General features: G+C 44.3%; 1 protein-coding gene across 2 annotated transcripts in view; it reads left to right on the top strand.

Moving 5' to 3' along the window:
• The window catches only part of PAPSS2 (3'-phosphoadenosine 5'-phosphosulfate synthase 2), a 112,500-nt gene that overhangs the window by 62,852 nt on the left and 35,140 nt on the right, over positions 1 to 14,508 (top strand). For both annotated transcript variants that reach the window (XM_030203080.1, XM_030203079.1), the window contains exons 4-6: positions 4,020 to 4,158; positions 10,998 to 11,116; positions 12,587 to 12,700. In XM_030203080.1, the coding sequence (XP_030058940.1) occupies positions 4,020 to 4,158; positions 10,998 to 11,116; positions 12,587 to 12,700 (372 nt within the window). The remainder of the gene's footprint in view (positions 1 to 4,019; positions 4,159 to 10,997; positions 11,117 to 12,586; positions 12,701 to 14,508) is intronic.

Here is a 14,508-nt window from a genome sequence, read left to right as displayed (position 1 = left end):
ATTGGGAAGCAGAGGGAAGAGAGAGACAGAGACAGAGAATTGACCGGTGGAGAGGAGGGAGAAATGTTACACTAACAAAGGGAGGGAGAGAGAGATGCTGGACCACGAAGGAGAGGGGCCAGAGATGGGGGGATGCAGAAGAAAGGGAAGTGAGAAGGTACAAGCTGGACATGGAGAGGAACAGGATCACAGAAGAAAGATACTGGGCATGGAGGGAGCATAGGGACAAGGACCCAGGGGCAATACTGGACAGAGTAAGAAAGGGATAACCAAGAAGAGATGCAGAATATGGAGGAAGGATAGGGACACTGAAAGTGCAGATGCTGAACATAGGTGGGGGAGGATGAGGACAGGAACACAGAGGGGAGACGCTGAACAGGATAAATTGGAACACAGAGGAAAGAAAGATGGTGGACATAGAGAGAGAAGAAATGTCAAAAGGACAGGAGACCCTGAAAAGAGTGCTAAGAAAAAAACAAGTAACACATTTAAAAAAGACACTGGGACCAAAACAATGCTCTGACAAGAAGGTAGAAAAAAGTATTTTTCTGAATTTATTAATTATAATATGTCAGCTTTGAGAAATGTGCATCTCTGATATCTTGCATTTCTATTACTATGACATGTTTTCTATATAGGTCTAGAATGTGTTTTTATTTTTTGCAGGGTTTTGTTTATTGAAACTGTGAAGGGGTTCCTCTCATCCCAAGTCCCCACTACCTTGGGAAAGATGGTGTTATAGGGGCTCATCTTAATTTTTCACCTGGGGCCCATGCAGTCTTAGCTACGCCATTGACTGATGGTTCTCAAGCAGAGGCTACAGATCTTAGTTACACCCCTTAAACTCAGTATGTGTGTATCCTGACCCTAAACCAGGGGATCCCAGCCTAGTCCTCAGGTTTTCAAGATATCTACAATGAATATTCATGAGACAAATCGCCATGCACTGCTTTCAGTGCATGCAAATCTATCTCATGCATATTCATTGTGGGTATCCTGAGAATCTGACTGGCTTGATGTGTCCCAAGGAATGGGTTGAGAACCCCTGCCCTAAACTAAAGACTGTATTGAAGGGTGCCACTATTATGCCATAACTGGAATATCATTTTCCTCCCCAGCCAATGGCTTCAAACGCTTGTCCCTACAGCACCATCAGCCATGGTCAGGCCTCTAGTTGACAATCAAACTTGGACCATTGGCACAGAGCCATTAGAATAGCCCCACCCAAAAGAACACAGTTAGTTGTGTATGATTTTTTTTTATGTTTTTCAGTGTGTTTTTTATCCTCACTCTTTTAGCATAAGTACAATGCAGGAGTAACACTGTACAGTCACTGTTAAATGTTCTCTCCTTGCTGATTAGATATTGTAAAGATTGAACATGTGTTTTCCTTTCAAAAGAGGGAGAAAATGACCAGAGCAGTGTGGCAGTGGCATGTACTGTATTCTTTCTGTGACTTCTCATTATTTTACCTGAACCCTGATAAAAGTTACCACTGAAATCTGTGACACATTCCTAGCATGTGAAGAGCAAGGCCTGGGGGCAGAGCTTAATTCCTCCACGTTTCAAGCCTTTGCTGTGTTCTTCCTCTCCCAACCACACACACACAGAAATGTTCACGTTTCACTTTCTCTGAAAATGTTAGGGTGGAGGTCTGTGATAGCATAAAACACTGATTACTTCAAACAAGAAAGATCATGTCAAAACAAATTCCACTGCTGAAACCACTTTTGATGTCTCTGTCTCCAGGAGGAAATGGAGCCACACCTCCTGTGAGATGCAGACTAATCTCTGCAGAGTGTGGGAGCATAAGCCTAAAATACCCAAACTACTACTACTACTATTTAGCATTTCTATAGCGCTACAAGGCATACGCAGCGCTGCACAAACATAGAAGAAAGACAGTCCCTGCTCAAAGAGCTTACAATCTAATAGACAAAAAAATACAATACCTAGGACCCTTTTAACTACATGACCAGACAATCTTTAGGGCTGAGGGGATAGGTTCAGACAATGGGATTGCTGGTAAGTAGCAGTCAGTGGTGCTCTCTCTCTCTCTCTCTCTCTCTCTCTCTCTTTTCATCATCCATTTCCTCTTGGGCTTGTCATGCCTTTTCGCTTATTCATAAATCCACTGCCAGCAACAAAGTAGTTGTTCTAAGGGAAAGTGGAAGAGTAGCCTAATGGTTAAAGCTGTGAGCTGAGAGTCAGAGAGGGCAGGTTCAAATTTCACCATCTGCCCATGCTTGGGCAAGTCGCTTAACCCTTCATTGCCCCACGGTCAAAGATGGAGTATAAGCCTTTCAGGGCCAGGAAATACCTATTGCCTCAGGAAAATTACTACTACTACTTATCATTTCTATGTTTGTACCTGAATGAAAAGCTATGAACTAAATCCTAATTCCCATTCTCCCTTAAAAGCAAACAAGACTGCTTTAATTTAATTGATACTAATTTGTGGTTTACTTTATTTATATTACTTTAATGCAAAGGTATATGTTATGAAGTAATTATTTATATTTATTTCTCTGTAATTTAAGTATGTCCCTATGATTGTTGAAAGCGGTAATATTGCAGAAATTATGGTTGTGGTGTTTTACATGCTTCTCTAGTGATGATTAGTGGTAGATTCTTTTACAGTGAAAAGTTCACATAGGAGGTTTTTACAAAGCTGTGCTAGCGTTTTTAGCTCACGGTAAAAATCAGCTGGCGGTAAACGCTGAGACGCCCATAGGAATATAATGGGCATCTCAGCGTTACCACAAGCTGAAAACGCTACTGCAGCTTTGTAAAACATCCCTATAGTGTTTGGAACTAACTCTGGGTGCTGCTCACTTAGCTTCCTTCTTCTCCCATGCTGTAGAAAGTATCTCAGGTAGGAGGGAGGAAATATAGAGCAGCCATGGGCAAAGGGGGAGACAAGGATTTGCTGACTTACAAACTATGTAGAAACCAACTTGTGTTAAATAGTCCTTTTCTCTTGGAGTAGTTGTGTCGTGGTACATTTCATTGTTGTACATTGGCATGGAGTATTTCAGCAAACCCAATGTTCATGTCAGCTAAGTACACGTGATGTGAAACAAGTACAGCTTGAAGAACTGCCCAGAATTAAGTGAAAACTAATAGAGAACATCTGTTAAGGATTTTAAGGAAATACACTGGATTCCCCTGAGACGTAACAATCTACTAAAAATGTGGGCCAAAGAGAAAAGATGTGAACGCCAGCAAATCGTAGCCAGGATTTTTTGTGCCTAGATATCCTACAAAACACACAAGCTGCCAAACTTGACTTCAAGATATGCTTGAAAACAGTGTGAGCTTTGGGCCAGGCCTGTTGCACAGGCTCCAGAATTTTGGAGATTTACATCCTGTTTGGTGAATGTACTGGTTGTTTTTTATTTATTTATTTTTTTTAGTTGGTTGTTGAACTGTTCTAGCCCATAGCTCCTTTTGCAAATTAATAAAATGATCAGATTCTGGTTTGTATTTGAGGAATGGAAGAGAAACCCCTGAGCAGTATGTGAAATGCACAACCCAAGGCATGGAGGACACAGTGAAGCAGTGCATCTAATTTTTATAAGAAGTGTAGCCCACTGCGTTTAGCTGCAGTAGCCCACAGCAGCTAAAAGCAGGAGGAAAACAGAAACAGACTGCAGAATGTTTTTGGACAAGGAAGATCAGTGTAGGGTGGAAATGTGGGGAGAAAATAGAGCTGTTTTATTCATTGCTGCTCTTCCATTGCAGAGTGTATGTACATAAACACATGTTATGGAAATACCAAGACTCAGGGATTTCGGTTTATTATTCAATATATTGCTCTTCTCCATGTGTATCAAAGCACGATAAAATAGGTTATCTAGCAGTGTCAATAGAAGGGTCCTAAACATTATGGAAATAGTAAAAATATAATAATGAGATGGACGCATAGGTTCTCTGGGCTGATTGAAGCAGTTTACTCCTCCATAATTAAAATTAGCATCATATTTTGACACTACATGCGCTGCTCTTTCTCTATACAGGATCGTATTAAAGCACATAAAATTCATGATAACGCTGGACTCCCATTCTATGAAATATTTGTGAATGCGCCCCTGGACATTTGTGAAAAGAGAGACGTGAAAGGACTGTATAAAAAAGCCAGAGCTGGAGAAATCAAAGGTACAGTAGTCAATACCTTACATGTCTTCTCACCTTCATAGGCATGCTGCATTATCCAGAAAGCAAAATGGAGCAGAGTGGAGGAGTAGTCTAATGATTAAAGAAGTGGGCTGAGAACCAGGGAAGCCCAGTTCAAATCCCACTGCAGCTTCTTGTGCTCTTGGGCAAGTAATTTAATCCTCTACTGCGTCGGGTACAAACTCAGATTGTGAACCTTCCAGGCACAGAAAAATGCCTACTGTACCTGAATGTACACCACTTTGATAGCTTGTAGACAGTATATAAGAAAATAAAAATGTCTAAGCCAGGCTGAGGCATTCAGGGACCTAGACACGGGTGGGACTGGAGGACTGCAGTGCCACCATTTTGGAGTCCGTACCACCCAATCAATAACAGTGGCATGGGCCAGTGAAAAGAATGCCGGAGGCAGTCTCAATATCCATGTGAACCTCAGGCCCCACAACCCCCCCCCCCCCCAAAAAAAAAAAAAAAAAAAAACAATCCTGACTACAGCACTGCAACCAGCAAAAAAAAAATATTTGAAAAGATTAATAACACAGTAACATAATAAATCTCTGCATATAAGGACCTGCATGTGCTATCCAGTCTGCCTAACAAGGTGGCCAGAGTTGAATCTGGCATGTTGCACAAATTCCACGTCTTCGTGATTTAACACTGGTATATTTAATCTCTATCTCTCCCTTCCAATTTTGGGGCACAGACTGTAGAAGTCTGCCTGACACCGGTCCTGCAAACAAATCTTTCAAGGGGTAGGGAAACCGTAGAACTAGAGGACATGAATTGAGGTTGCAGAGGGGTGGACTTAAGAGTAACATTAGTATACTTTTTCATGGAGAGGGTGGTGGATGCCTGGAATGCATTCCCATTGGAGGTGGTGGGAACAAAAAGAGTGATGAAATTCATAAAACACAGAGGATCCCTAATAGACAGAGGATGGAATTAAAACAAAATTTAAATGATCTAATGGCTGCTAATGTGTTAGGATGATCTCTTCGCCCCCCCCCCCCCCCCCCCACACACACACACACAATAATGATGATAAACTTATAATCACCCTGACAGTGATGTGCCGGCTAATCTTCCAACAGTGTATTTTCAAATGATGTTTTCAAAATTCTTGGTGACCTCAGCGGTGCCACTTGCCTGTGTCTTCACACTTTTGCAAGATAATGAGCACCCACCTCCTCATCAGGACACCCGATTAAGCAAGCTTAAATATGATTTATATATAATTTTAACTTGATTAAACCATTTTGGTACTCATCTTAAATAGTTGTCAGACGGGGGACGTAGCGTCAGACACGCATGTTTCTCCTCCACAGGCTGTCTCAAGGACTGTCCCCTTTAGCCATGTGTGACACCAACTCAGCTTTCATTCATGGCAAAAACCTCCAGTAAGATCAGCAAGTGAGAGAACAGACCCGGAAGCGGGCAGGCAGGAAGAAGCTTGCTGGCACCGTTCCGGGCCTGGGGAATTTTGCCCCCCCCCCCCTTGGCGGCCCTGGCTGATCCCAGTTATTTGGTGCCATAGGCCTCAACCATGACACCTCCCCTCCTCCCTCCCTCCCAGGGCAGGTAAGATGTTTTACTACTATTGTTCCCTCCTCCCCTACTGCTCAATGTTCTATCTCTGTCTCTTACAGTTTTTCAGCTGTTTTACTGAATTGCCAGTCAGTCCAAAATAAGCATGCCCTAATACATGATCTCGTTCTCTCTCACTCCTTTGATTTTCTTTTTCTTACTAAAACATGGCTTACAGACACTGATGCAGCATATCTCAACCAGGCTGTTCTTCCTGGCTATCACTATTTGGTTTGCAATCGTACTGGTCGCTGCGGAGGTGGAGTTGCAATTATTTACTCCTCCAGAATAACCATATGTAATTTCTCTACACTTTCACATTCTACTCTAGAGTCCCTTAAATTTCGTCTTTGTGGCGCCACTCCTATAGATTTTCTCCTACTTTATCACCCTCCTCCCCTTTCAGCTTTGTTTTGTGAGCTCCTTCAATCACTGCTGGCAGACTTTTGTCTAAGTTCCCCTTGCCCAGTTATTTTAGGCAATTTCAGTTTTCACCTTGAGGATTCCTTCTCATCTCTTGCAAAGGACTTCATTACTTTTGTGTTAGACCATATCAATCATGTCAATGGAGGGCACACATTGGATTTAATCTTATCTATTCCCAATCACGCTTACTCACTGTGTACAAATTCTGTACTTCCAGTGCCATGGTCATACCACTTGCTTGTCTGTTTTTCACTCTCCTTATGTGCATCACATCCAAGATCCCATAGGGATCTTTCTGCGATCACCCGAGTCTCACTCCTCACTCACTCTAATCTTGAACTTATCTCCTTTACCACTCTGACTCTTCCTGTTATTATTACCCCTCCACACACTCTAAAACCTTTAATGCAGAGCCACAACCCATGGTTCAGAAAAAAAGTTACTTTTGGTTAAAAGATAACTTTGTCAAGCAGAAAGGAGATGGCATTGAAAACCATCTGGTATCCGTCTTTCTAAGAGTACGGCCCATTCATATAAGTCAGCATTATTTTCCGCTAAAAGGCAATACTTTACTTCGAAAAGTGTAAAATCACCTAATACATCCATTCTTTATTAAACTTTAAAATCTCTCACAATGTTTGACTCACCTGTACAGCCCCTGTGCAAATGCCGTCTGCTCAGTTATTATCAACGTACTTGGAGAAGAAAATAGTTACTCTACGAGGTAGTCTTCCAAATACAGCCACACCTCTGCACCCTTCAACTTTATTAGGCTTACCTTCCTTCAGTTCACCATGTTCATCTGTTTTGTGCAATACAAAAAAATCTCCCCCCAAAAAAATCTTTGGTAGAAAATCAATGTGAAACTACAAAACCAAAGACAATAAACAATAGTGCGCGCTAATAGCACTATATACACTGCATAAGGATGTTATTTCTTAATGTTCTATTTCACTTTTTCTTTTTTTCTGTTCTTTTTTTCTTTACTACTAAAGAGAACCCTCAGAAGACACCACTATTTAAGGCAATATCATTAGTCTTTTTGCCCAGTGGCATAGCACCTCTTCATAGGGCTATCTCTTAAATGTGAAATGTAAGTGCTATTGCAAACATACACGAGTGCTCAAATTCAATGTGCTCAAAAAATAAGGAAAAAATCAACGTAACTTATCTTAAATCCTTGCAAACTTCTTATTTGTTGTTTTTCTCTGTTTCATCTATTTTGTGCAGCACTATGAATCGGTTTGCACAGCCATCTCTTGCAGAGTTTGGTAGGACTATCAGGTAACTTAATACCAGAACTTCACTAGAGGATCCCATTCCATCAGGAATACTTAAACGCTTTCTGGACTCTTTACTTCCCTTTATCCATTCAATGATTTCCCTTAGTCCTTCACTAGGCATAGTACCAGATTATTGGAAAACTGCTACTTTACAGTCTAGAATAAAGGATCCAACAGCCTCAACATTGGATTTGAATAACTACCGCTCTGTTGCTAATCTCTCTTTCACTGCAAAAATTCTGGAAATCCACAGTACACACACAATTGGTTGGTTTCATCACTAAAACACAGGTTTTACATCCTAATCAAATTGCTTTTCGCCAACACCATAGCACTGAGACTACATTAGTAGGACTTACATCTCTTATTTATCACTTTCTTGAATAGGCAAAATCTGTTCTTTTACTATCCCTAGACTTATCAGCTGCATTTGATTTAGTTAATCATCGTATTGTTTTGGACTGTCTGTACTCCATCGGCGTCTCAAGAATTGTCTTGTACTGGTTTTATTCATATTTAGATACACGCCAGGTATTTAGGTACATTTTAATGACTCTCTTTATACACCTTTCAGTCTAGAGCCTGGCATTCTGCAAGGATCAATACTGTCACCAATATTATTTGACATATTCCTGGCACCTTTGTTACTCTTAGTACAATCAATAGCATACCAAGGATGGGGCATTGGGGGCGGTCCGCCCTGGGTGCAGGCAGCAAGTGGGTGCCCGGAGCAGGTGTGTGGCTGTCAGCTCTGCCAGTCCCTTGACCCCTCTAACATTACTTCCTGTTCTGGGGTAGGGGACTGGCAGAGCTGATAGCCACACTCCTGCTCCGCACACCCCCTTGCTGGTAGGAAAGGTCTGGTAATGTGTTTCGGGGGGTGTGATAGCTTTGGGGAGGTGATGCACTTCGGGGGGATGATGCATGAGTGGGGGTGCAGCGGTGACCTGCCCCTGGTGGCGAACAGGCTATGAACACCACTGATTACAGTCTCTAGGCTTCATTACTTTCATCTATGCAGACGACATCCAAGTGCTTATTCCTGTAGATACATACAGTGAAACCTCGGTTTTCGTCGATAATCCATCCGAAAACAATCAGCGAAATCCAAAACCGATGAAAACCGAGGCAATTAATGAGGATGCCCAAAATCGGGAGCAGGACGTCCATCTTCCGATACAAATTGGGAGATGGATGTCCTTCTTTTTCGACAAAATCCGAGGCAACCAACGAAAACCGAGACAAATTTCTCGTCGAAAAAATCAACGAAATCCGAAACCAACGAAAACCGAGGTACTACTGTATACTTCCCTTGAGATCTCTGTCATCAACCAAAAGCTCTCCCAGCTTTCAGACTGGCTTACAGAACATAAATTGGTTCTGAATCCTGCCAAATCAAAAACTATATTCTTTCAGCATAAAATGAGCCCTCCCTTGTCAACCCCCATCTGTCTTGCTAACATTCCTGTACCTCAATTGGAGACTGTCCATATCCTTGGAATACTCATAGATTCAAACCTTTAATTTCTCCCATAAATTCCCCACTCTTTTTACAAATTGCGTCTCATTCATTCTATTCGCTCTCAACTCCATCCACCGGTGCTAAATATATTAGTTCACTTATTAGTTATTTCTCAATTGGACTATTGTAATGCTTTATATAAGGGCCTTTGAGTCAAAGATCTTTGTCACTTACAAATTATTCAAAATACTGCTATCCATCTTATCTGTAATAATGCACATAAATATGACCATGTTACCTCTTATCTTAAAGAAGCTCACTGGCTCCCTAGCACTCACCATATTACTTATAAACTCATCTTGCTTATTTTTACAATCTTGAATGCTAAACAACCCCTCTATCTTTTTCATTATCTTATTCCTTATAGTCCCGCACGAGCACTTAGGTCTGCACAGCAAAACCAATTAGTCATACCAAGTCATCACGAATTAATCCGTGAACACACCAGTCATGTTATTTTTACAGTACAGGGGCTTTATCTGTGGAATTCATTTCCTGTATCCCTTTGTCTCCAGACATCACTTGATCAATTTAAAACTGACCTTAAAACATACCTTTTTAAGGATGCATATAAATGAGTTTCCATTATCCCTATCAAGCGTTCGAGAGGTGCCTTGGAAGATACTTGAAGCATTTCCTTTTTGTTTTTACCTCCCCCCCCCCCCCCCCCCCCCGTCCTTTCAATTATTGTAGTTCTCCCCCTTCCCTAATAGTCATGTCTGTGTTTTTTGACCATGTTGCTTATTTCCACTATTTTTTAGATTGTAAGCCGCCCTGAAGGTACCCCAATAGGGTGGGATAGAAAGACTAAAATAAACTTGAAACTTGATTAGCAGAGATGGAAAGAGAAGACTACCTTCAGGAGAATTTGGGGGTAGGAATGATGTACTACCCAATTATGGCAAAACTGGCTATAGAGGTGTTAATGCACCAAAGCTTGCAGTTCACTTATTCTGTATGTTGAGGTGATCACAACGAGGAATAGTGTTTTCCATATAAGGAACTGAGCAGCATGTTCTTCATGAACCTGCTAACCATGGGGTGGGAAAAGATGGGAAAGTGGGAATCTGGCACTTGAAAGGATCCTGATGATTGGTTCTGCACCATTCTGTAAAACAAGTCCATTTGAACCAGTACGATCTCCTAATGGAAGGGTGCCTAGAGGCAATGTTGAAGTCTCTGATCTCCTGAGGCTCAAGCAGGGTGGATTATATCAGCCTCCTTTCAATATTCAAGCTGTCAATGCCAGTGACTGCAGTTACAGGTGACGAAAAGTGCCCCCCTGCTGCATTAGACAAGATGGATGGAGTCACAGAGGAGCTACGACCAGGGTGGATAGAAATGGGAACCACACTCGGTGAGGCCAATATGGGGAAACTAGAATGAGGTGAGCAGAATCCTGTATCATTTTATGAATGGTTTTGGAGATGAGTGGGATTGGGATAAGGGTGTACATCAGTGTCTGACCCAGGAAATTGCAAAGGCATCCTTTACAATATGGTTTACTGCTGGCTTCCTGGAGCAGAACTTTTAGCATCTGAAGTTGAGCTGAGTAGTAAAGCAGTCAACTTCCGGAGTAACCCACTGGGTAGTAGTTGAAGAAGGATGCCAGGTGTGGAGAGCATTGTTGCACATCCATTCAACTTGAGTGGATGAATGAAACTGGATCATACGCGACCTGCAGGATAAGCAGGAACAGCCATGCATGCTCAAGAATCCTTCTAAGCTTTTCTGGGCTCTGGAGAGTTATTTGTCTTGGCATCGTCTGCATAGCATCACCACCTATGTGACTGCATCCATTCTGCTTGTTGGTATAGAAAATGGTCAATATCCATTCATCTGCATATGGTAAATGGCAGCTGAGTAAGTAGTACTCATGTGAGCCACCCATTTGACTGAATCTCATCAGAAGAAAAGATAAACCCATCATGTTCTTCTACTGTCTTCCATTCATTCTCTGTTATCGATTTGTACACAGCCCCTAATTTGACTTTTCTTATATACAGGGTTCACTGGAATTGACGCAGAGTATGAGAAACCCGAATTCCCAAAACTAGTATTGAAAACGGATGTTTACAGTGTAAATGAATGCATCCAGCAAGTGGTGGAGCTACTACAGCAAGAGGTAGGGTTGTTAGTAATACCTTAGGGGGGTGATCAGAAACAAACGCCGGCGCTAGAGGCTGTTAGTGCCGTACTAGCGCTGACGTTTGCTACCGCCACATGATCAGAGTCCCCGAGCGTGTGAAACAACGTGCTCGAGGGCTCTGAATGCAACTAGCATGCAAATGCATGCAAAACAGGGCTAAACATATTCATCCCCAATGATCAGCGACCAGCGCGTCAAAGATTGGGTCGTTGGCCGCAGCAAACCCTACGCCAGCTCCGAGCTGGCGTTAGGGTTTGCAGATCATTGGGGAAGAATGGTGAGCCCTGTCCAGCATGCATTTGCATGCTAGCAGGCCCCCATTCCCCCCAACAAAGCAAACCTGGACCCCAGCGACAGGGGGCTGGAGGACTGGTGGACCTCCTGTCCCTCCGACAATCCCCCCCCCAGGTTCAGGGAGGGCTGGAGATATGGTGGGTCTCCAGCCCCCCCTAACTCCCCTCAACATTTTCAAAACAGTCCCTGGTGGCCCAGTGGGCGACCAACCCCCCCCCCCCCCCCCCCCCCACCGAGCGACAGGGGGGCTGGAGGTCCGCTGGACCTCCGGTCTCACCGACGATCCCCTCCCAGGTTCATGGAGGGCTGGAGATCCGGTGGGTCTCCAGCCCCCCCTAACTCCCCTCAACATTTCCCAAGCAGTCCCTCTGGTCCCCCCGACAATCCCCCCAGGTTCAGGGAAGGCTGGAGATACAGTGGGTCTCCAGCCCCCCCCAAACCCCCCAGCAAAGGGTCCCTGGTGGTTCAGTGATCAGTCCGCCCCCCTACCCCCCTACCTTGTGGCAAAATTGCGGCGTCCAGCCCTGCCCAGTGTATCCTGGGATTCGCTGGGCTGGGCTTCACACCATATAAGGGAGTTTCTCCCCTGAACCTGGGGGGTGGGATCGTTGGGGGAACCGGAGGTCCAACGGACCTCCTGTCCCCCTGTCGCTCGGGGGGGGGGGAGGTTGGTCGCCCACTGGGCCACCAGGGACTGTTTGGGAAATATTGAGGGGAGTTAGGGGTGCTGGAGACCCACCGAATCTCCAGCCCTCCCTGAACCTAGGGGGAGGGACCGGAGGTCCGCCGGACCTCCAGCCCCCATTGCTCGGGGCAGGGGTAGGTGGGGCCTAGTGGTCCCATGGACCTCCAGCCCCTGTGTTTGACAGGTTTGGGCTTTTGACAGCCCAGACCTGTCAAACAAGTGCGGGAGGATTGTGCTGAGCGCATGCTCAGGCACAATTCTCCCGCACTTCTACCCCATGATCAGATATAATTGCGTGCTTAAATTTGCATGCAATTATCTCTGATCATCGGTGCTATAAAGCCCCGTGCTGTTCCAGCGCTGTTTTAGAGCACTGTTTGGAACAGTGCGGGGCTTTTGATCATCTGCTTTGTTAATAGATGTTTGCTTGCAGTCGTAGATTGACCAGCTGTCTATGCTTTCACCAGGCCATAGTACCCCCTGCTGCTATAAAGGACATTGAGGAGCTCTTTGTTCCAGAAAACAAGCTGGACTTGGTACGAGCAGAAGCTGAGACATTGCCCACTCTACAGATCACCAAGGTAAGATAGGAAGCAAGCAAGCAAGCAGAAAAAGGGTATTAGTGTTCAGCAGTAAGCCACTAAGAATTATTGATTTTTCCATCTGTTGTATGAACGATGATAAATTAACATTTCTGTGTAAGATTATAAGGGACTGCATGTGCTCTTTCATTCCTCACTTAGTTTATGATTGCTATTAGCAAGGTAGTTTGGAGCTTGTTACTACAACCAATGATTTCTATATTGCTACTAGAAGTGTGCAGCACTGTATAAGAGCCAGTCCCTGCTCCACAGAGGTTATAGTCTAGTCCAGAAAAGCAAGAGAGTAAAATAAATTTATTGTAGCCAGCTTCTCACTAAGCCCACCCAGAAGTGGCAAAACCTTGGGCAGGGATCCTGAAGTCCAGCCAGCTGCAGATCTTTTCTTATGGCCAGAACTCCCTTCCACCAAGCTTGGCAACAGCAGCAGAATGGGTGGACACAAAATTTCCTCTCTACAGAATACGCTTAGCGAGCTGCTCGCCTAAATTCTAATTATTGCCAATTAGTGCTCATTATTGCTTGTTAAGCAATATTGTCAACACTGATTAGCTTGTAAAGCCAATTAAGTTATATACATGCTGTTATAGAATTTGCCTGGATTTCAGCACGGATCTCTAGGGGCCAGAGGCGTAGCTACGTGGAGCCACGGGGGCATGGGCTCCCACAGATTATGCCCTGGCCCCCTCTACATTTGAACCCCCCCGCCACCCCCCCACCCCGCCGCTGCCGCATCAGGTACCTTGTTTGCTGGCGGGGGTCCCCAAACCCCGTCAGCCGAAGAGTCTTCTTCAACGCCGGTCGACTCCGGCGCCTTCGTTGTGTGATCATCTGTTTCTGACGCCTTACGTCCTGCACCATGCATGTAGCCCCGTGCAGGACGTAAGGCGTCAGAAACAGATGATCACACAACGAAGGCGCCGGAGTTGACCGGCGCTGAAGAAAACTCTTCGGCTGGCGGGGATTGGGGACCCCCGCCAGCAAACAAGGTAACTGATGTGGCGGCGGGGCGGGGGGGTTGCGGTGGCGGGGGGTGCGGTTGCGGCGGCGGCGGGGGGTCCAAAGTGGCTAAACAGTGCCCCCACCTCGGGCTCTGGCCACCCCTAGCGCCGAGGTCTGGCTATGCCCCTGCTAGGGGCACTATATAGTTTCCAGGGTAAGTGCTAATATTCAGTGGAGATAACTGGCTATCTCATGATGAATATTAGTACTTAGCACTATTTAGCTGGCCAGGAGCCATTCCTGGCCGGTTAAATAGCGCTGAATGTTGGCTTGATAGAATACTGCCATCTACTGTATGTGAGTAAGTGGCAGCAGTGCACCTTAGTGCTATTCTGTAATTTTGCGCTAAAGTGGCTTACCCCCCCCCCCCCCAGATTCTATATAGCGCAACTAGAGATCTGCACCAAAATCCAGGTATATTCTATAACAGCGCTCATAACTTAATTGGCTTAACAAGCTAATCAGTGTTGATAACACCACATAACAGGCAATAATGAGCACTAATTGGCAATAATTAGAATTTACATGCAGAACTTGCTTAAGGCCTAAATTCTAATGCGTGCAGTTCAAAAGGGGTGTGACTATGGGCGATATAATGGTCATTGCAAAATTTACATGCATAGTTATATAATATGTCCCAGTGCGCATAAAATCTAAGCGCAGGGATTTATGCCACATTTTCGTTGGTGTAAATGGAGGCATGTAATTTAGGCACTGGGATATCAACTAAGCGTATTCTATTTACTGCTCCTAAATCTAGGTGCCACTTATAGAATATGCTTAGGCAG

The sequence above is a fragment of the Microcaecilia unicolor genome, chromosome 5 (assembly GCF_901765095.1).
Source record: "Microcaecilia unicolor chromosome 5, aMicUni1.1, whole genome shotgun sequence".
NCBI classification, from domain to species: Eukaryota; Metazoa; Chordata; class Amphibia; order Gymnophiona; family Siphonopidae; genus Microcaecilia; species Microcaecilia unicolor.
This window is presented reverse-complemented; position numbering and strand designations above follow the sequence as displayed.